The sequence below is a fragment of the Prionailurus bengalensis genome, chromosome B3, assembly GCF_016509475.1.
Source record: "Prionailurus bengalensis isolate Pbe53 chromosome B3, Fcat_Pben_1.1_paternal_pri, whole genome shotgun sequence".
In the NCBI taxonomy this organism is placed as follows: Eukaryota; Metazoa; Chordata; class Mammalia; order Carnivora; family Felidae; genus Prionailurus; species Prionailurus bengalensis.
Window position 1 is genome coordinate 113,967,135 of NC_057355.1, and position 23,416 is coordinate 113,990,550.

Sequence of the window (23,416 nt, forward strand, 5' to 3'; positions counted from 1 at the left end):
AAAAAAGGATAGAGGTTAAAGGTATCAAAACACTAAGGGCTGACTGCCTAGATTCACTACTTCTAGCTTTTTGGCCTAGGACCAATTACTGAAGCTCCTTGTGCCTCAAAGTTTTCTTCTGTGAAAAGTGGCGTTAAAATAAGTATCTCTTTATGGTTGTTGTGACAAGATAAATAAAACACTTAAAACAGTTGGCACACAACTAAGATTATTTTATAGCAGGTATTAAATGTTTGCAAGATTACTTGGTACTTTAAAAAGCCTTGGCTGTGCTATCAATGGACTTAAATACAATACTCATAAGCCTAGTGTTAACAATTTCACTAAAAACTCTCCCACAGCCAGTCACCTCAGACAGTGGGTACAAGAAAGCCTGAGTAATCATGGATGGCTCACACCAAATCAAACAGCACCAAAAACCTCGGTCTGCTTCTAACAGAGCCACTCAAATGCCTCATCTTCCTATGTGGAAGACAGCAAGTTGTTATAGTTTAGAAGATAAAAAGTTACCACCTGAGAGTAAGAAACAAGGTATTTTTTCTTAGATGAGAAAATATTAATGACCCCCCTTAACTCACTCATTTATGAGTACCCCAAAATTCAACAGTCCTCTCAGTAAGTTTATCAGTAAAGCACTTCATATGAAGAGGGGATAAAGGGAGGCTATCCACCTCCCGCATGTCTGCAGAGAAAACGCTTTAGGTAACAATCCCATGTGCCAATCTGAGCAGAACGTGACTGATTTTAGCAGTAAATTTCTTAAATAAAGGAACAACTCATTTTTAAATCATTTTACTGTTTACACCATAGTCACATTAAAATTGGCAGAACTCCCATGACAGACAAGACAGAGACCTGTCATGCAAGGAAAAATAGTGAAGGTTTCGTAAAGCTTGAGAGAAGTACCACGGTAACACAAGGATGGCTGCAGCAATCTCAGGGAGCAGGTAGGAACAAAGGGTGCTACAGTGACAGCTGGCCTGAGGCCACTGCTGTTTCCTAAGGGGAATTTCCTAATATGCTTGGTAAGCAGAGCACTTGTAACAGATGTAAACAGAATAGGGTACCATTTCTGCAGAGTAAATTCTACAGGTTCCTGGGCAAGGTCTACAAATCTCACATGATATAAATGGTTGCTGAATTAGGATTTTGCAAAGACAGCCCCATAACCAACATCCTGGGAAATGTTACCACCAGTGAAATTCTTAGGCCAAAAAATAAATAGCCACACGTACCAAACCTACACACCGTGAATTAAAATGGTGCCATGTTAGGGCTTATGAAAGAACCAGAGCAGGAAACTATTCAAACAAAAGATCCTCATCCTTCTCTTCAGCCAAAAGATTAGCAGGCTCCATCACCTCTCCAGCTGCCCTCCGCTGTTCCAAGTCCTTCTCTGATTTTTCCTTGAGAATCTTTTTCTTCTCTTGGATTTTCTTTAACCTGGAAAACAAGGAGGGGATTTTCTGAACATGGTTTCAGTTCTAAGTAGATGTGATTTCTTCTAGTTTTGTAACAATAACATCTACAAACTAGAAAACTTTCATTTTTAGTGATTTATAACCCATTTTTAAAGTATTTGAGGTAGAACATAGACATTTTAAGCTAGTAACAGACTTCAAAAGTTCCTATCCCAGACTGAATAAACTTTGAAATCCGCCCCTTAATGGAACAGCGTTTGAGCATTCAGACATTTAATAAAATTTTGGATCATTCCATCTGGATCACTACAACCCTGAATGTCACCCTTTGAAGGACAGAAACACAATAACCTCTTATAATTAAGATTATAAATCATACTCAGATGCTACTCAAGATCCAAGAAGGCCACATCCTTCCTGAATACTTGCCTTCACCTGTCTCCCACTTCTCGGAAGCTGGCACACTGACCCCTGTGTACTATACCTATTGAGGATCTGCTGTCCCTACAAGGCCTAACTGCTGATAACCAACTCAGGTAGATGCATCATTTCTGAGGACTGTGCTAATCCTCTAATGGTGTCATTTATCTGATTACATAATGCCCCCCAGTACTTTATACTTTCTCCTGGAGCATGTTCACTATGCAATACATAAATGTTAACTGATTAATTCCAGTTTTTTATGTGGGAGACACCTGATCTAAATTAGGATTTCATTTTAAAGAATAATCGAGTCTATCAATAGTTTCTCCTAAGGGCCTTTCTAGAGTGCCACATTTTAAGTATATGCAAAACTCAGCATACATTAGTCTCCATAGCCTTATGCCAATATTAGGTCTTGCTTCTCATTTATCACAATAAAATACAGGCTGTGCTAATTCTAAAGAACGTAAGCCAACATGTCTCTGAGAAAATCTAGCCTTTGGAATATGAAAAAAAATGACCAATTCCAACAAACCTATAGAACTCTTCTCGCTCTCTCTCATCCAGCTCTGTGATGATATAAGCAAGGGTACGTTCGATCCGGGGAATGATGACTAGGGTTTAAAAAAATAGATATGTGTATATATATATGTGTATATATATATATATATATATATATATGAGAACTTCAAACCTTTTTTCAAACTGCCAGTGCTCATCTGTATAATAGATACTTTTTCTAATTGTAAAATTAATGTACATTTAATACAGGAAAGTTGGAAAACAAAAAAAATAAAGTATAATCCAACCACCCTAAAATAACTACTGTAAATATTTTGGTATATACCTTTCTAGTGTCCTTTCTATAGACCAATAACACTGAATCACAATATACACAACACTGAATATACTGGATTTATATGAGTATGTAACACTGAACCACAGATGCTAGTTTAAACAGAACACCAATCCACTGTAAAAAAGTAAATCATCAGGGATACCAGGGTCAGGAGATCAAGCCCCATGTCAGGCTCCATGCTCAGCATGGAGCCTGCTTGGGATTCTCTCTCTCCCTCTGCCCCTCTTTCTAACTCGCACTCTTAAAAAAAAAAAAAAAAAATTAAGATAAAAAGTAAATCATCAAGCAAAGAGAATGCGCTAAGTTGTAGAGTTTTACGGTAGTCATAAGGTGCTATTTTACATAGAATTTGCCTATCTGCTTCTAAAAACTGAACTGACTGAAGAGTTGGAACGATTTATAACCTTACCCATTTTGTTCTGCTTGCAATTCCACTGACAAAGCCTGGCACTAGCAACCAGCCAGGAAATGTGTGTGGAGTTTTGAAAAATGAGATAACCTCATCTTTAACACCAAAAGACCAAAATAAGTTCTGTGCTGTTCAAAATCTATTCCTTTCTTACCTTAAAATTGAGCATTTCTTTAATGAAAACGGAGTTCTTTGAACAGAAAGTATTGTGCCAACATTAAGTGTAGTTTTAGAACAATAAGAGATGGGAAAAAAAAATGCATCAAATGGGAAAATTTTTAGGAATCAAGAAGAGCAGGACATAAAGCTTACAGGAAAAGGGATTTAAAGTTAAATATTTAATGTGTTCAAAAGATTACTGAATCACTGGAAAGAACCAGAGAAAACACTAGAGCTCTTGAAAAATAGTTTTGCCCTTTATTCATAACCAGGAATGAATAAAACACTTCAGAACTTTTAACTTCCCATTCCATTGTGTAACTCACCCCCAAATCATAAACATACTTCTATCAAAGCACTTAGTAACACTTTACTGCTGACTCATGGCCCTTCCCACTGTGGACAGGGGCAAGGTCTTATTCACCTTGTGATCAGTGCCGGATTCCCAGCAGTCACATAACAAATGTGGAGGTATGGACAAGCGGGTGAACAAAGAGCCTCACAGCAGCTTACACTCACCATGTTCAATGGCATTTACACGCCTGTTGGTTATCTTAATAGCTTCATCCAAAGTAACAAAGGAAGTCTAAAATAAGAGAATAATGTAAGCATAAAGTCTTCCTAATCATGTCCTGTTCACTTGGCTTCACTCAGACTGCACTTGTAGAGAACATTTGGAAACCAAGACTACTTTTCAATCTGCTTAAACAGGAAAATTCTTGTGAGATTTCCACAGAGCTAATACTATTTCTATGCTATTCTAATTTGTTCACTTCAGATTTGCCTAATGTTATAAAAGTGGCAAGGGGAAAGAATCAGGCACTATTACATAGATCTACATTAACTGGTCACAAAAGGGAAAAAATAGCTTTCACGCATAAACTAGGTTATATTTACATTTAAATCCAGTATCCACTGTTGCTGTTCTCACCTACACAAGAGTGAAACTATACCATTGCACACACATTTTGTTAGTAGTAAGAAGTAGACACAAAGGTACAGAAGCCATCATTTAAGGAATCAAAACATCCCTGGCTTTTTTTTACATAAAGTCACGGAAACAGTTTAAAGCAGTAAGTGCAGGATGTGTGGATTCAAGACCTGAAGCTTCCCCTCTCGGCTCAGCTCTCAAACCGAAGCAGGTCTCTAGTTCTCCTGCTACTGACCTGAAGTGAAGCCAGTTCCACCAGTAATTCCACTGCTTTGGCATAATTCCTCTTTAATTTGGCCAATTGTTCCCCACCTCTGGCTAAACCAGTCAGTTCATAACCTGAAAGAACCAGTTAGACAACACTTGTAGGCAGACGTAAATAATCTTCCTGATAAATTTCCCAAAAAGAAGTCAGAATAATACCAACCAAGAAGAAACAAATTCACTAACCCCTGTTAAATGGAAACATTAAGTACCCATCCTACTCCCTAGGCATAGTGAACATGTTTGTTTTGATGTGAAGTTTTAAGCATTTAAGTTTTTATTTAAATTCAGGTTAGTTACCATACAGTGTAATATTTGTTTCAGGCATACAATACAGTGATTCAACACTTCCATATAATACCCGGTACTCATCACAAATGTACTCCTTAATCCCCATCACCATCACCTATGTAACCCATCCCCCACCCAGCTCCTCTCTGGTAGCCATCAGTTTGTTCTCCAGAGTTCAGACTTAACGGTGAACATACTTTTCTCCCCAAGGAAGAAGCTATTCTAAATATAACTATAGAAGAAGCTTTTAACCAACCTTCACTTTATTCACATTGTGCCCATCCCCTTGTATCATATGGCCTGATGCCTGCCCATAGTACAGTAACTCTCCATTAACAAGTGACTCTCTAGGATGCTCCATTTCTTTATTCAAGCTGTACTAAATATCCTCTGTGAACCAATGAAAGAATAGTACCAAAAACTGTTGTTTCTACGAAGAAAAGTTGATTACTTTGAAAAGACTCAACAAAGATGTGTTACTACCCAAAAAATGCTATCAAATTAGGAAATTCTAATACAATTGTAAAAAATTGAGGCTGAGCTATAAAATCTAGGAAGATTCAGCAGAGAGTCTAAAACCTTAAAGAAATTCAAACTGGAAATTATAAACAATGCATTATGGGTGCAGTTTATGCAGAAAGACAACACAGAAGTCTTTTTTTAATAGCAAATGACTGTATATTTAAGTATATCTAGGTGGAAATAAAACATTTTAAGACATCACAATGTTTTAAGACCCCTGCCATAACACTTTAACTAACCATCGTCCCAATTGTACCAGATGAGAAGGCTGCTAACACACTGGAGCCACTGAAATCAAAGAAGGTCTATCTAGCACCATTTTCCAGAAAAAAGTTTAAAGAGGAACCTGGAGAATCCAGAGACACAGACTACCCAAGTTTCACACTTACTGTCAGTTCCTTCATGGTAATGTTCGAACACTGGCAAAGTAACCCCTGTTAAATACAAAACGTGTGAATTACAAACATGCCCTTGAAGTACTGTTTCTTAATCACCACTCTTCCCCTGTGTTTCTTTTTCAGCAAATACTCAAAAGTCAAGAGACTGTCTGGAACTGGAACTGGTTTCAATAAATGAATTTGGGAACTTGCTATCTTAAGCGTTCATTCCTATTTAATAATCAAATTATCCTGAGTCATAAGAGATCTTTCACAATTTTCTTCCTTTCAGTTTTGAGGTATACATAAAATGCAGGAAAAAAAACTGCACATATTTTACACATACATTTTGATGAATTTAGATACCTGGGTACACCCATGATACCATCACCACAATCAAGGCAATCAACCCATCTATCACCTCCAAAAGATTTATTGTGTCCCTTTTCGTGTGTGTTAAGAACACTCAACACAAGATCTACCCTAAGTTTTTAGGTACACAACACTGCATTGTTAACTATAGGCACTATGTTGTACAGCAGATCTCTGGAACTTATTTATCTTGTGTAACTGTAACTTTATAGCTATTGAACAGCTCCCCATTTCCCCCACCCCCATCCTCTGGCAATGGTTTCAACATGTAAAGCCAATAAACTTGTTCTAAGTAGAAGAGATTAGTTAGGCATGAAGATCTTGCTGTATGAACACATTAGTTTTTAAATGTAATTTTTTTCTTGGGGCACCTCAGTCGGTTAAGCATCCGACTTCGTCTCAGGACATGATCTCGCAGTTCATGGGTTTGAGCCCCACATCAGGCTCTATGCTGACAGCTCAGAGCCTGGAGCCTGCTTTGGACTCTCAGTCTACCTCTCTCTCTCTCTCTCTCTCTCTCTCTGCCCCTCTCCCACTCGTGCTGTCTCAAAAATAAAAACATTAAAAAAATAAATAAACGTCATCTTTTCTTCCCAGGCATGCTAAAGGGTTGAAAAGTTACCTGCTACATTATCTTTCTTAGCTCGAATCTTCACTTGGGCTTTATTTACATTTTGAATTACTGTGGTGCTGCAGAAAGAGAAAAGGCCATGATTTAGTTGAGATTTTAGAGTGAGAAAACTACAGAGACCGATCAGGTAATTTCAACAAGGATGAGATAGCACAATTAAGTATGTTCTGAGAATGGTCTTTCCAGAAAAAGAAAAAAAAAAAAAAATCACTGCTGCCAGAAGAGGGCCTCAGAGAGTAAAGAATGAACAATTTTTTAAAACATTAAGGGGGGAAAAAAAAGTCACAGAGGGAGGGAGGCAAACCATAAGAGACTCTTAAATACTGAGAACAAACTGAGGGTTGATGGGGGAGGGGGAGAGGGGAAAATAGAGGAGGGCACTTGTTGGGATGAGCACTGGGTGTTGTATGGAAATCAATTTGACAACAAATTATATTTAATATAAAAAAATTAACCATAAGAAAATAACAAAAAATTATTTTAAAGTACATGGATTGAGTTTTCAGTCAGGCATGTGGTGCCAGAAAGGTGATTTAAGGGCTTTTATTCAGCTAATGTAATTTAGAGAAAATTCGTTCCTTCTAACCTAGATTTGGCTAAGCAGGACTTTAATTCCTTTAACCTGGAACCTAACTTCCATCTGGTTTTGTCTGACTCCCCAGTTTGTTCTTATAGTGTTTTCACCATAACCACCCTAAAACACATTCACATTCCACTCATACTACTGATTCCCTGTCTCTGCTAGAAAAGTCAATGCAAGGTGCTGTCCCACAAACACTGGCAAAATTAAAGTCCATCTCTTCACAAAAGGCCTTCTGCCCCTGAGGCTGTAAGACCTGCCCATTAGGTAATGCTCCTGGATAACACAAACTAAGAATGGAGACACTGTGTCATTGGGTAAAGACAACAAAAATGAAAAACCCTGAAAATTTCCACCTCTGCCCCCAAATAGCCATTTGCCTTCAGGAAGGCACTGAATTTAAATGAGGAATAACAATGCTTGCTGGTTTACCTCACAAGGTTATTTGGGGAGAATCATACAATGTAACTGGCAAAACCCCCTTTGTAAAACAAAAACATTTTATATTCTTTGTAAAGCATGTACTGATGTGATGAAGGCCTTAGAGAATTTATGCCCTTTAACAACCAATTCCATTCTCAAACTTATCCTAAGGAAGTAATTCTACAGAAACAAAAAAATATATATACATGAAGATGTTTACAGCATCTTTTCTAATATTCAAAAAATCTGAAAATCAACCCAAAATTCCACCATTAGAAATGGTTAATAAGTTATGTACATTTAGAGAAAGGTTTTACAGCTATGTAAAAACCAGGAAAAATTTTCATGATACAATGTTAAATGAAAACAGACCAGGGGCGCCTGGGTGGCTCAGTCGGTTAAGCGGCCGACTTCGGCTCAGGTCATGATCTCGTGGTCTGTGAGTTCGAGGCCCGCGTCGGGCTCTGTGCTGACGGCTCAGAGCCTGGAGCCTGCTTCTGATTCTGTGTCTCCCTCTCTCTGACCCTCCCCCGTTCATGCTCTGTCTCTGTCTCAAAAACAAATAAACGTTAAAAAAAAAATTTATTAAAAAAAAAAGAAAACTATAAAATGTTAAGTACCCTGTGCCTCCAACTGTGTAACAGACACATGTGGATGATAATAAAGGCACTAGTGTTAGGGTGACAGAGTAGTAGCAACGAACACTTGCACCCCCATCGTTTGTCTTTATTGCTTCTATGGTTTTCATTAAGAACAGCTTTGAAGTGAAATTATGAACATGGAAGCACTTTGATTTTTCAAAACACCCCATTAAGTCTTACCTGAAGTCCCCTGCCGTGAACTTGGCCTCTGCAAGTGAAAAGGCAGCTTCTCTCATCACTTCACCCATCAACATTTTAGTCTGGAAAAGCATAAACCAACAACTGATCCAACCAAGTTTATTACAAGGAAAAAACATCAAAATTACATTTCTTTAATAACCAGTATTTTATGCCAGGTGCGTGCCTAAAATAATGACTTGATAACAAAAATATCCAATTTTGTTTTAACAGTTTTGGTTATGGTCAGTTAATAGTGTTACAAAACCATACAGTTTATAATTAAAACATCAGAATAAAGACATTAAGAAATAGAAAACGATCTTTACTGAAGGACCAATCTTATTCCTGAATGAGTTCATGCCAATTTGCTCACTGCAATGCAGTCAAAATCTTAATGGCATAGTGGCTTTAATATAAACCTGAAATATTTAATGTTTGGGGCACCTGGGTGGCTCAGTCAGTTAAGCGGCCGACTTCGGCTCAGGTCATGATCTCGCAGTCTGTGAGTTCGAGCCCTGCGTCAGGCTCTGTGCTGACAGCTCAGAGCCTGGAGCCTGTTTCAGATTCTGTGTCTCCCTCTCTCTCTGACCCTCCCCCGTTCATGCTGTCTCTCCCTGTCTCAAAAATAAATGTTAAAAAAAAAAATTAAAAAAAAAAAGATATTTAATGTTTGAGAATATTCAATAACCTTTTTTAAAAAAAAGTTAGGGCATGGGGCGCCTGGGTGGCGCAGTCGGTTAAGCGTCCGACTTAAACCAGGTCACGATCTCGCGGTCCGTGAGTTCGAGCCCCGCGTCGGGCTCTGGGCTGATGGCTCAGAGCCTGGAGCCTGTTTCCAATTCTGTGTCTCCCTCTCTCTCTGCCCCTCCCCCGTTCATGCTCTCTCTCTGTCCCAAAAAATAAATAAAAAAACGTTGAAAAAAAAAATTAAAAAAAAAAAAAAAAAGTTAGGGCAGATGGGCAGAGTTGCCAAGTATTAAAAATGTGTAGCTACACGGGTGCCTAAGTGGCTCAGTCAGTTTACCATCTGACTTCAGCTCAGGTCATGATCTCACAATTTGTGGGTTTGAGCCCTGCAATGGGCTCTGTGCTGACAGCTCAGAGCCTGGAGCCTGCTTCAGATTCTGTGTCCCCCTTTGTCTCTGCCCCCTCCCCACCTTGCACTCAGTTTCTTGCTCAAAAAATAAACATTAGAAAAATTGTTTTTAATGGGGTGCCTGTGTGGCTCAGTGGGTTAAGCGTCCGACTTCGGCTCAGGTCATGATCACAAGGTTTGTGAGCTTGAGCCCCACGTCAGGCTCTGTGCTGTAAGTTCTGAGCCTGGAGCTTGCTTCGGATTCTGTGTCTCCCTCTCTCTGCCCCTCCCCCACTCATGCTCAGTCTCTCAAAAAATGAGTAAACGCTAAAAAAAAAATTTTTTTTAATTTTTTAAAAAGGTATACCTACAATAAGGAAATTCATTCGATATGGGAAAAATAAGACAATGAAACAGAACAGTACTCAGAAAGAGCCGCAAGCCTATATGGGAATTTGGTAACAAAGAGACCATTAAACTGGCCACCCACTTACAAAATGATAAAGCTAAATCCCTACCTCTTCACATCTCTCTCTCTCTCTCTCTCTCTCTATCTCACACACACACTCTCTCTCTCTCTCTCTCTCTCTCTCTCCAGAAGTCATTAGTTTCAAAAAAAACTACAAAGCATAGAATATTTTCTTAATCATTTTAGGCCTTTCTAAGCATTATGTATAACCCAAGTACTATGTTAAAAAGAAAAAAAAGACTTCACCAAACAAGAAATATTTTTTTAAAAGGCTAGGAGAAAATATTTTTGGCATTTTACACACTAACCAGACTATTGTAGAACTTCTACAAAAAGATATTCACCAAGAAAATCAAATTACCAGTAAACATGAAAAGATGCTCAACCTGACAATCAAAAGTAGTGCAAATTAAAAGATACCAATTTTAGTCCCATAGATTGGCAACAAATAAAAAAGATTACTAATACCCAGTTATGATGAATTTGAGAGAATAGGTGCTCTCATAATCATTTGACAGGAATGTAAATTAGTATAACAACTTGGAAAACAATTTGACAGTTATCCATCAAAAATTTAAATGAATAGATCCTTGAGATTCTAAGATTTTCCAGAGAAATGCCAGTACATATACTGTCAGAAGGTGGAGAAGGGACAGTCGAGCATCTTCCAGGCTAAGACGACACTCTGAGACCGAAACCCAATGCAAGGCACTGCAGACCATTTACAGTTTTAGGCAGGGAGGGACCAACAATCCAGGCAGCTATGCGGCTATCTCTGCCAAGTCTGGATCATAAACCCCCAGCTTTTATAGAGGGGGTGGGGGATATGGTGGGGAGATCACAAGGGAGTTACCTAAAGTGATACCCTCTGTGCACCAGCCATCTCTACCAGTTGCCAAGCGAAGTCATTGCACAGCACGAACAAGATGGAGCACTGACAAATGGGAGTCAGTGCTGTCAGCGTTACCACACTCTACCCTCAACATCTTTATGGCCCGTATAACCTTTACACACCATTCTTCCACAATGACCCTACAGACAGGTATTGGGAGGGGACTTGCATCTCTATACCACAGCAGCAACAACAGATCTGTACGACCAAAGAAAATACTTAGAACTACAATTTCCCAGCAACGCTTTCTGCAGACCCAGCAGTCAGAGCAATTGTCAACTTCAGTGGTGGCCTATGACAAGAAGACGTTTCCAGACACAATAGAAACAAACATTAACGATGCAAGGTTAAGGGCAGTAAGAAATGTTTTACAGGCAACAGGTGTGGCAAATCTTCATTCATAAACAACAGGGTAGTGGTTTGGGCCCCATGAGCTAAGAACACCCCTGGCTTAGGTATTTTCCCTGGGAAAAGACCCCATGTATTTTGCCCCTTAGTATCATCAAAGGGTGTACCTATATTGTACAGGGGCGTTTCGGTTTGCACTAACAACCCTACCTCAATACCAAGCATCAGAAATTCAGAAGTTATTTGCATGTGCTGGGCCCTGACCAATGCATAATAAAGGGTTAAGAATACTACTGGATGGGAGGCTGTGGCCCCAAGGGATTAGGATACCAAGCCACCTGGAGGAGGCATTCCAAGTTTATTTCCAATGAACTAAAGTCTTACCACGTGGGAGGTCTTGTGGCAATCACAAAAGGAGGCCCTCCTCCCCCAACAGACCATGGGTCTCCAGATAACACCTGCACGAGAGCTGCAAACTGCATGGGTGTTGCTGGTGAGGTGTTCATATGTAGATGTCTGTCTTGCTATGAGCATAGCTTTAAGGAGATGAATTGCTGGTTAGTCTTGGAGACCATCCTTTCAGGGATCCACCCGTGATAAAGTCTTTAATGTGCTATTAGCCCATTCATCCTTTCAGTTAGGCCTGCAACAGTGAGGCTGTATGGCAGGTGGGAAGTCCATAATATACCCAGGTCTCTGCCCATTTTTGGATATCATGGCGAGTAAAATGTGTCCCTTGATCACTGAGTAGGGGGTGTTTGTACATGCTCTCCAGTTTTGTTAATCTGTTACAGTTGCAGCCTGATTAGCTCTTTTTATAGGCTAAGGCTTGTACAAGTCCTGTGCAAGTGTCCACACAGGTCTGTACATATTTGTGCCCTCCCAATACTGGCAAAGGGCTTATGTAATAGATCTGCCAGTGAGAAACAGAGTTTATAGTCCACCCAATACACCCCAGGGTGTGGCATAAGGTCGATGGCACTGGGGGCAGTTCTTGTCAGCAGCTTGTAGACTGAATATTTTACAGAAAAATGAAATCTCATTTCTCAGGTACTTTTGGGACCTCAGTGTCCTGATTTATGATGGACCCATTCTGCTACATGAGACAGGGTCAGCATTTTCTCCAGCTGAAGGGCTCATACCCAGACTAGAGCATTTGCCTCAGGATTGCCTGGTAGTGTGGATGGAGAGTGAGCAGGCTGCCACTCCCCATACTTGGATGGCTGTTCGATGGCTGCACTGGGCTTAGAGCATACTACCCAAACATCTTCTCACAGTTCTACTTCCCACAGGGGTCTATTTAATATAGCCCAGACTTCTTTGTGCCATCATTGCATCTATGTTGTCAACCTTTACAACACTGCCCAGCTGTCAGCAGCCAAATTGATGGGCACTGGCTCATGTGTCAACACAATCCATACCATTTCAATTCTGCCCACTGCCTTTGATTAGTTCCTTCAAACCAAAGTACATCAGAATCCAGCTGGATGGCAGAGGAATGCCAAATAGGCAAGTTTCCCCAGCAACAGCCATCAGTATACTATGCACCTGCTGGAGATGAGCCTACCTCTACCCTTACTGGGGGCGGGGAGGAAGCATAAAGTCAGACAATTCTGAAGTTGGGCAGGGTCGATTTAAGTGACCAGCCCTAGTACCAGGTGCAGCTCATGAGAGAGGAGGTTCCTCCTCTGTAGATAAGCACGCCATTTCTGTAAGGTGCTTACCTGGGCACAGGCACTCTTAGGTTTGCTGAACATGTCTGTCCTTAGTTCATCCTCCTACCAGCAGAGAGGTTCGTACCATCACAGGCAAATCAGCACTCAGGCCTTCCATCTGCTGCAGTGCAAGATATATAACTAATACCTGTGCTTCCACGGGATTCTACCTGGCTTGTTTCCTTCCATAATTGAAGCCACAGAATCCTAACAGGATCTGTTTCCCATTTCATCCATCCCACAAGCCCCAACCAAACCCTTCTAGACATGAATTTCATCTAATTCACAAGTCACAGCTGGCATTAATATCCCCAAGGTCTGTACTTGTTTTACTGTCATTTTTTAGGATAGCCTCTTGTTGGTTTGCACCCCAATCTCATTAGCTTCCCCTCCTAACCAAGGCATATAAAAGGTCTTAATGTCTGCCCTATCACTAGACAGGCAATAAATAGTCTTCAGTAACCCAGTAAACCAACAAAAAGCCTATAATTCCTTTACCGTTTTAGGGACTAGGAAGGTTTACATTTTATCAATGACCATCTGTGGCATCACTGGTCTTACACAAACTGATGATGCCTGGGAACTTTACTGATTAACCCAGTCTTTGGATTTGTTGGTATTTACCTCTCACCCTCAAGACTTCACACCTGGAATGAGGTGGCTGCTTGAGACAGGGAGGATAAATCATCATAAGTTAACATAACACTGACATGATGATAAAGCACCATCTCTTCTGAAAATATTCATTTTTCCAAATCTCTGGCTACCATCCTGTGACAAACAGAGGGACTAAGGAGATACCCTTGGGCAACACCTGGAAGGTCACTCGGGTTCCACACGAAGGGAAATTGGTCTTGGGATTCACATCCTAATGAATGATAGAAAAGGCATTAGACAAGTCTAGCAGGTAATGATAAGTCTTAATGGATGCCATGATTTCCCCTAACAATAAGGCTGTATTAGGTATCATGGCATGGATGAGCAGAGTAATTTTACTGAGTTCCCTATAATCTACTGTCATTTGCCAGGTCCCATTAAATTTCATTATAGGCCAAACCAACTACTGAATGGGCTTTGAGCAGGCCTGATTACCTCCACCTTTTCTAATTCTTTAATGGTGGCAATAATCTCATCATGCCCCCCCTAATAAGTAGCTCATATCATTTTATGTTTATTACTCTTTAGAAATCAGCAGCTGTATAGGTGCGCATTTTGCCATGACCCACAACAAGTTTCACTACTTGGATACACAACTGAATCCACCTGTCGTTGTTAGATTCGGATCCTGCAGAACATTGATGCCCAAAATACTCAGAAATGTGGGAGACATGCACTAGAAAACAACAGGCAGGAAGTCTGCAATCTGTAAGTAAAGACTAGTTTGCAGAACTTTGATAATCTGCCCCACATAAATATCTACTGCCTTTACTTTTCCCCCAAATTTCAAGGGGTTTCCGTAAGTGTACATTCAGCTCCAGTGTCTATTAGAGCTGGTAGTCTGTAAGTGCAAGACCAATAAATGGTTAATTCAACATGCAGCCTCTGTTTGCCCCCTACTGCAAGCAATGTTAGCATAATCCCTGGTCTCTAGGGGTAAGGTGTATCCACTCCCAAAATTCCTGTTAGCAGAGGTGCTCTGGGAAACACACCTGGTTTTCTTGAGCTTTCCTCCAAGGGAATAAACTGCTTTCCCTTAAGCAATGTCTTCCATAGGCTTACCAAGACCAAACTGGGTTGTGTAGATTTTCTCTCCGGGACCTATATAAAAATTAGATCTTGGCAATAATTTTTGAGAGACCTTGATGGACCCCCTCTCTGCCATTTTATCATTGGCAGGACCTTTTGTTTTCCCATTTTTCAACCTATTTCCCTTATGACAGATTCTTCTGGTTTGACTTAAGTCAGCCACCATAGTAGCTACTATAGCAAATGGGTTGATTAACCAAAGGGACAAGAACAGATACTAAGTCCCATATCATGCCCCTGGGGCTGACTGTAATATAAGGTCTTCAATACCAGAGAAAAATAATTCTTTGTTGAGGCCTCTAAAATGCTAGGCATAAATGGCAGGTTTCATTCCCAGTTCACGTATAATTTCTTGTAGTTCTTGCATAGAGATCAGGGAATATCCCCTTTGCTAGGCCAAGTTTTTTTTTTTAATTCCCATTGTATTTCAGTTTTTATTAATGGTTGGCTCACCATCACAGTCACAAGTTCAGCACACTGGTATGTAATGCATTATTTATTCTCTAATTTGTTTATTCATTACTATATATAGAATATATACATATATAATTAAAGCTGAATTGGGTCCCCATGAGGTATATGTTGAAGTCCTAACCCCGGTTAAAATGAGGCCTTTAGGCTGGAATCTAATTCAATCTGACGTCCTTTTAATAAGAACATTACAACACACAGAGAGACACCATAGAGGAAAAACCATGTGAGGACACAGCCATCTGCAAGCCAGAGACAGGCTTCAGTTAGGCCAAGTTATCTTAATACTAGCATTTATCCAGTCAAATTAGCTAAGTGCCCATGATTCTCACCTAGGACTGTGGCATGTATTTGTCACAAGGCAGGTTGAGCAGGGACTGAGGCCATTTTTGACGTCCCAAACCTCCACCAGAACACCATCTTCCCCAGTATCCCACAGTCCCAACACTCAAGCTGCCACCCCTTTTTCGGCCCTCCTTCTTAAAGTGGCTGACTGGCTCCACTACGTCAGGGGCAGAATATTCCCTCACAGTCGTTTCCTGAGCATGGGAATTTCTTCTGCTCATCCTCAGGCAAACAAGCAGCCTGGGGCTCTGTTCCAACCAAAGGGCATGCCTATAAATCATCTTCCCCCTCTAGGAAAACATCCTCCTCATCAGAGCCATTACCCCAGGGATCGCAGGCCTCAGGACGCCAACTCTCCTGAGACCTCACAGTTCTCCCTTTAGTGCGAGGTAGTGGGCACTCACCCTCCTCCGCCCGCCACCAACGGCCATCATTCCCAAGTGCCCCACCCCCCCAACCCCGCTGCTGGATTCCTCCGGACAGAACAACCCTAGGGGAAGAACGTGCTGCTCCCACATCCTCTTACAAAGCCAATGCCACCTCTCCGGTCCGTTCCAAATCCCTCTCTACTCCCAACTCTCCCTCCATGGCACCTCACAAAACACAGACCAACTGCCAAGCCACCACCACAACTGCTATTCCACTCTCCCTTCTCCTTTTCTCCCCCTCTCCCGGTTTCAGGCAGGCTATACACCAACCCCTTGGCCATTTTCAGGGCACCCCTGCACTCACACACCTGGCCAAGTCTCCCCACGTGGCGGTGGCTAGCCAGCTCAGGCTCCCCCCACCCCTGGCCCCTAGACCAGGCTAGCTTCACTTTCAGTTTCCTGGCTGGCTTGCCGGCTGGTGGAAGATGGAGGAGGGACACTGAGAAGGCACCCAGAAAAACAATGCAAGCCTCTCAGAACCGGTTACACCCTTTTACTCACAGTAACTTACCGACTGGGGGGGAATCAGGAAGCCTAAGGAGCCAAAGAACTACTGTCCGCCAAGCCTGGCCCATAATCCCCTGCTTTTATAGAGCAAGGGGCATGGTGGAGTGGTTACAGGATAATTACCTAAAGTGGCACCTTCTGTGCACCAACCACCCCATTAGTTATCTCGAGCAGCTCCTCCAACCACCTCTACTACTTACCTAAAGTGGCACCTTCTGTGTGCCAGCCATCTCTACTAGTTACCTAAAGTGGCGCCCTCTGTGGGCCACTTTAGGAAAGATCAGAACAAGCCTTCCCACATTCTGGTTACGGCAAACATTAACCTCCATGGAGCCTGGAACACATAGCCCCAAAGTCATAGTGTAGGCATGAACAAGATGGAGGGCCAAAGATGGAGTCAGTGTTGTCAGTACTCTTACACATACACAAAAGGATTTAAGAGTACCCTCCCCCACAAAATAGTAAAACTACACATTCATCAACAGGAAAACGGCTAAATTCCATTGTCCATTCAATGGAGTACCATGCAGCTGCTATAAAGAAAAAGGAAAATCTATGCACTGATGTAGATAGCTGTCCAAATTCTGCCAGGGGGAGCAGCCAGGAAACGTTACTGAATTATATAACAATTGCATGTCTGTTGCTAAAAACATCATGAAAGACAGACAGGGAGACTGAAAGACTAAAAATCAGTGTTATGAAGAACTCCTCTGGGAAATGAAACAAGGGTAGTTAGGTAGGGGAAGAGGAGTAACTTTCACTTTTTAAATATACTTCCATATTCACATAGCAATTACCCAAAAAGCAATGAAATGAAACATACTATGGGCCAGCACTGTTCTAGGGACAAGAAAGTCTCTGCTCTCAAGGAACTAACCAACCAAACAAGAAAATATGCAGTAATACATACTACAACTAAAATAAGGAAATGTGACAGAAGTAAATATGGTGGTCACTTCTGATTAGGTAAATGAGGGATGGCCTCTCTGAAGAGACCAGAATGGCCAGAGGAGCAAATCACAAGTTCTGAGGAAAGAACATTTCAGGCAGAAGAAACAGCTACTGAAAAGGTCCTGGAGGAAGATGGTAGGGAGAATGTTCCAAATGAGATCAGAGAGGCAGGCAGGGGCCAGATGGGATCAAGTGGGGCTTTGCAGGCAAGAGTAATGAGTTTGAATTTTATTAAGTAATCTGAAACTTGTTACAGTGATAATGGTATTTTTACTTTTGAGAGAAAAAAAAATTAGGGGCAGCTAGTGGCTCAGTCAGTTGGGTGTCCGACTTCAGCTCAGGTCATGATCTCACGGTTCGTGGGTTCGAGCCCCGCGTCGGGCTCTGCGCGGACAGCTCAAAGCCTGGAGCCTGCTTCAGTGCTGTGTCTCCCTCTCTCTCTGCCCCTCCCCTGCTCCACTGTGTCTCTCTCTCTCAAAAATAAATAAACACACAAAAAAAATTTTTTTAAATAATAAAAAGACAAAATTTTAAATTAAAATAAAGAAAAATTTAAATGCCAATAGCCATGCTAGATTTTCCTTAGATACCTCTAAAATAACTGTTCTAAAAACAGTTCATTCTACCTCTATTATCTTCTTTAGGATCTGTCGAAATCGAAGAGTTAAGGCATCAGATTTTTTCTTCAGGAGGTTTCGACCTGTCTGTGCTCCTTTTAATCGAGCCTTCATGATGGTCTGTGCCCTACACAAACAAAGTTAGAGACATTTATTCACACTGTTTAAAAGACATACAAATATCTCCCCAATACAGTGTTAAAATCATGCTTCATTCTTTGATGTCATGAGAATAAGAATATTAGCACTTGTACTGACAGTTACAATTAATTGGTTTCTCAATACTGTAGATTTCCACCCTCAGCATTCCATAAATAAGAAGTTCATTTATTTAAAACAGAAACAATTCTTTAACCAATATCTGGAATTAGTTATTAAATTATGATAAAATTCATCAGGAGTTCTATCTTATAATGCCACCATAGTTAAAATATTAATTTGATTTGTAAGTTAAAATAATATCTGTGTTTCCATTACACATGTATTAAGCATTTAAAAAAAAAATCTGTCCACTAATAAATATCATAATTTGAAATGCACTTACCTCAGGACCAACAATTCCACTTTGAGGAATTTATCCTACAGATTTACTCCCACATATACACAAAAATATACACAAGGTTAAGGATGAGTACTCCAGCCTTATATGTAATAGCAAAAGGGTGGATATTGGTGTCCCATAAATCATGGTTCTTCCAAGGGAATGTTATGCAGTCATAAAAAAAAAATAAGAGGAAGGTAGATCTACATATGCTCCCTATTTTATAGTCTCTTACTCATACAAAATAAGGGATAAATATGCTTATTTTGATACAGAGAATAGTTCTAGAAAAGATTCACAGAAACTGATAAGTTTCCTTTGGGAAATGGGACTGAGTGAAAAAAAAAATGGATTACTTTTTACTATTATATTTATATTCCTTTGAACCTTTTGAGTTTTATACCACAACCATTTATTACTTTTTCTATTAAAAGTGTGGCACTGGGGTGCCTGGGTGGCGCAGTCGGTTAAGTGTCCGACTTCAGCCAGGTCACGATCTCGCAGTCCGTGAGTTCGAGCCCCGTGTCGGGCTCTGGGCTGATGGCTCAGAGCCTGGAGCCTGTTTCTGATTCTGTGTCTCCCTCTCTCTCTGCCCCCGCCCCCCCCCCCCCCCCCCCCCCCGTTCATGCTCTGTCTCTCTCTGTCCCAAAAATAAATAAACGTTGGTAAAAAAAAAAAAAGTGTGGCACTAATGTTTTCGTAACATCAGTCAAAATCCTACCAGCAATCATTTTATTAATTTATAAATGATTCTAGGAAATAATGACACATATAAGTAAAGACTTCTGAGAAGTGGCAAACTACTGAAGTCTCCTTACCTCCTTATTCCAATCTTTTCCTACCAGAAATCCCAATACAAGTCAAGAAAGTAATAGCAGAAATTGACATTTCTGTCCTTCCTACCCTATGCCAGGTAAAATTTAATTTTTAAAAAAAGTGGGTAATACAATTTAACAATATGTTGTATAATGTTGATAAAATGATTTGTATAAGGGGATATAATTTCATATTACCAGTGTTGTAACAAACTGCAAAGTATCATGTATTAATGGACTTTTGGGTAAATTCCTAGATTTTACTCATCTTTTACCATAGGGGAAACGTTACTGAGATAATTCTATAGCTGAAAGAAACTTTAAACATTATCTTGAAAATGAGACTTAGAAAAACGAAACACTTTCTCACTCTAGGTGAAAAAAATAAACAGACTGAAACAGATTTCTGACTCCAGTGCCTTGTCCAAGGCTCAAATCAAGGCTCAAACCTAGTCCCACTGTATCCCAACCACATGCCATGCTGCCTATTAGAAACAGCATCAGACAGGGCAGGGGATGCCTGCGTGTCTCAGTAGGTTGAGAGCCGCCAGACTTCGGCTCAGGTCATGGTCTCACCTCATGGTTCATGGGTTCGAGCCCTGCATCAGGCTCTGTGCTGACAGCTCGGAGCCTGCTTCAGATTCTGTCTCCCTCTCTCTCTCTCTGCCCCTTCTCAACTCTCTCTCTCTCTCTCAAAAATAAATGTTAAAAAAAAAATTAAAAAAAAAAAAAAAGAAACAGCATCAGATGAACAGTTCTCTCTTTGAAAACTATCAGTGGCTGACTTTGTACTGACTGGCCTCACTGAAGGTCTAAGCAAAGCTGGTTCAGTTTCCAGCCTGAGCTGGAGCTATCCTCCCCAATGTGTACATTTAACATATCATATTGTTGACACTAAGGACCAGAATTTGAGCTCGAAGGGTTGGATCAAATTTAAGTCAAATCCCAGTACTGCAGATTGCAGCAAGTTTATTGTAAAAAAGATAATCTGGTTGATAAAACTGAATTTACCATGCTAATTTTAATTTCCTCCCAGCTAATGGCACTTCTGTGAAACAGACCAATTTTAATTCTTGAGATTTGAAGAGTGACTTGCCCAAGGACTTACAGCCAGTATGTCATAAAACCTGTAAGATGCAAGTATCTGACACAGAAGTCACGAAAGTATTTTCTATCCTAGCTCTTAAAACATATATTCTTTTATAAGTGTCAGAGCCACTTGACCATAGGAAAAATGTATGACCTTCATCTAGAATGATGACTGTTTTCAGCTGAATCAAACGCATCTGACTACATGACAAAATACCCACTGCTAAGCCTTAGGGAAAATATTTAGAGAAGCAGTTACTTCCTGCACCTGATTTTCCTCTCAATCAGCAAGCTGAGTGCTCTTAAATAGCAGTTTTCACCTTTTGGAACCTATTAGTCTTCCTGTATAAGCCCAAAGAAGTTTATTTTCACTTTAGTCTCAAAGTAAAAACAAAACAAAAATGCTAACATTCTGACTACTATCAAAGATAAACACAGCCAGACATTAAAATGGTGAAAACAGAATTTGTTCAGTAACCACTAACAGTGGGAGAAAGAGCTGAGCTCCATTCTGATTTGTGCAGAAGTGGTTGGGTATTTCAAAGGACTAAGGGAGAGGACTAAGAGCAGCCTCAAGAAGGGTCACAGAACTGAAAAATTACCAAGGGTTAGTCAGTAAAAATGACTTTAGGCAAGCTGTGTCTACTAGCTGGTAATCATGAAGTTAGGATTCTATCCTCCCACAGAGACTCGCAGACAGAGGCCCTATCCTTCCTAATATCTATGTTTCAAAGAAATGGCTTTCAGGTCCTTGAGAAAGGGACTTCTAAGTTGTAGAATAGACATATACATCTCAAAAAGAAAAGAAAGGATTCATAATTGTAAGCTACTTTTACTGAATGCCTTAAAAAAGGGAAGTCAGGAGCCTATAGTCAAGTATTGGATCGTGGCATCTGGGTGGCTCAGTTGGTTAAGCGTCTGACTTTGGCTTGGGTCAGTATCTTGCAGTGCATGAGTTCGAGACCCGCATCAGGCTCTGTGCTGGCCGCTCAGAGCCTGGAATCTGCTTTGGGTTCTGTGTCTCCCTCTCTCTCTGCCCCTCCCCCTCTTGCTCTCTGTCTCTCTCTAAAAAAAAAAAAAAAGAAGAAAAGAAAAAAAAAAGTATTGGATAGAACAAACAATAAATTCTCCTGGAAGCACTGAGCTTTCTCAGGCAGCCATGTTGATGGCCTTAGGCCATGCTAGAATTTGGTGGTCTCTCAGCACAGACATTCGGTAAGACTCAAACTCAAGTACTGGGAGTTCTGCAGATCTCACTACTTCAAAGTAGCCTTGATCCTGACCTATTTTACAGGCAGTGCCTTTCTCCACAATGGGCTTGCTTCCCACCTAATACAAACATCTACTAGAAAATCAGCAGGTAAAGGTAAAAAATAACAAAATCCCAAAACGCTTTCATTTCATTAAGAACTGCAGCCACCCTGGAAAGAAATCTAGGAGTGAGTTTGAATATAATTCTTTTATTTTAAGCATTCTCAGATTCTCTAAGAAAAAGATCAAGATGAAGAAAAAGAACAGAACACCCCCAAAGAAATAGGACCATAATCTAAAGACCTAAATGTCAGAGGCAAACCTGATTTCCTGCTCCTTGCTGGAAAAAACAAACAAACAAGACAAAAGGAAGTGGAAGAAGATAGAGAAAATAACAATCTATACTTTCCACACATTGTTAGGCACGTTTGAGAAAACTACAAAACCTTTTACAACTGTTCAAACACTTAGGGCTTTTTCTTCCTGCCAAAGAATTCAGACAAAAGAGAAAGGCAGGCCACAACTGGGCAGATTCCAAGGCATAGGTTCACTCAAGGAACATTTTTTGTAGACTTTCTATTGATTAATTATTAAGACACTCTTCTCCTGGAGAAAGCTCACAGTCCAGGGGGAAGATATGTAAACAAATATCCACTTTACAGTGTGATGGGTGGTATTAACAGAGGTCTGAACAAGGGGCAATGGTGATGAAGCAAAAAAAGAGTGCCTGGGAAACTCAGGGATATCTTCCAGCCGCAGGTGACATTTCATGGGATCTTAGAAAATGAGAAAAGGGATCCAAGATCGAATCTGACGTCCACGCTAGTGCAATTCGATTCAACCCCCAATTTGGCCTAGAAGCCTCTTCTATGTGCTTACCACAGTAAACTTCCCTTCTCAAAGTATTTATGAAACCTCGCTGGCCTATCCATCTCTCCGCTAAAACTGTAAGCTCTCTAAGGCAAAACTGGCGACGACTCATAGTTCTATAAACCCAGTGCCCAGCTCAATAAGGGAATATGGAACGAATGGCTCAATTAATGAATAAAGACTGCGGACCTCCATAAAAACCAGCAGTTCGGACAGACTGTTCCTACGGCTTGGGATCTGTCCAGTCTGGTTCCCTCAAAGGAATATGTGAGGGGGTCATCAGGAAGCGTCGTCCCAGACTCACGAAAAGGGACGGAGTGAGCTCAGGATCTACCCAGGAAACAATGAACCTCCCTGCTAGTCCAGGGTATGGAGGGGTCGCTGCTCCGAACAGGCGTTCATGAACCTATGAATGCTGCTCGACCCGTTCTTTTACTTACATGCGCGAGGGAAAGATTTCAATTCGGTCTTTGCCCGACATTCTGACGATGATAGTTCGGTTCGAGTCTGGGCCGGGCTATCGTGGCTACAACACCCACAGCCACAGGGACCTCCTCTACGGGAGTCAGCTGGTTGTATCACCTGACCTCCCCGCGTTGCTAAGTGGCAGCCGGGATTCTTACACACGCATTCTTAACTTCCGCTTCCTGTTGGCACTTGGCGGGGGCGGTTGGGGAGGACAAAAAAAAAAATAAAAAAAATAAGGCGATGCCCGGATGTTAAGGCCTCGCCCCCTCCACCCCCGAACCGCCCCTCACTTCCGGTTCGCCTCCTAGCCCCTCCCCCTCCCCCTCCCAGGAGGC

General features: G+C 41.0%; 1 protein-coding gene across 3 annotated transcripts; it reads right to left on the minus strand.

The window, feature by feature from the left end:
- Positions 1 to 776: 776 nt before the first annotated feature.
- On the minus strand, positions 777 to 23,257 carry ATP6V1D (ATPase H+ transporting V1 subunit D). 3 transcript variants are annotated; one of them, XM_043556408.1, is made up of 9 exons: positions 23,054 to 23,257; positions 18,057 to 18,174; positions 8,484 to 8,563; positions 6,651 to 6,718; positions 5,669 to 5,713; positions 4,438 to 4,541; positions 3,791 to 3,857; positions 2,380 to 2,458; positions 777 to 1,443 (listed from the first exon to the last, which is right to left on the minus strand). In XM_043556408.1, exons 1-9 carry the CDS (start codon positions 23,092 to 23,094, stop codon positions 1,302 to 1,304), a joined length of 744 nt encoding a protein of 247 aa, XP_043412343.1. In that variant the 5' UTR covers positions 23,095 to 23,257; the 3' UTR covers positions 777 to 1,301. The 3 variants fall into 3 exon arrangements, with proteins under 3 accessions (XP_043412343.1, XP_043412344.1, XP_043412345.1); XM_043556409.1 differs by lacking the exons at positions 18,057 to 18,174; positions 23,054 to 23,257 and adding exons at positions 11,652 to 11,803; positions 12,992 to 13,126; XM_043556410.1 differs by lacking the exons at positions 18,057 to 18,174; positions 23,054 to 23,257 and adding an exon at positions 11,652 to 11,924.
- Between the last annotated feature and the right edge of the window lie 159 nt (positions 23,258 to 23,416).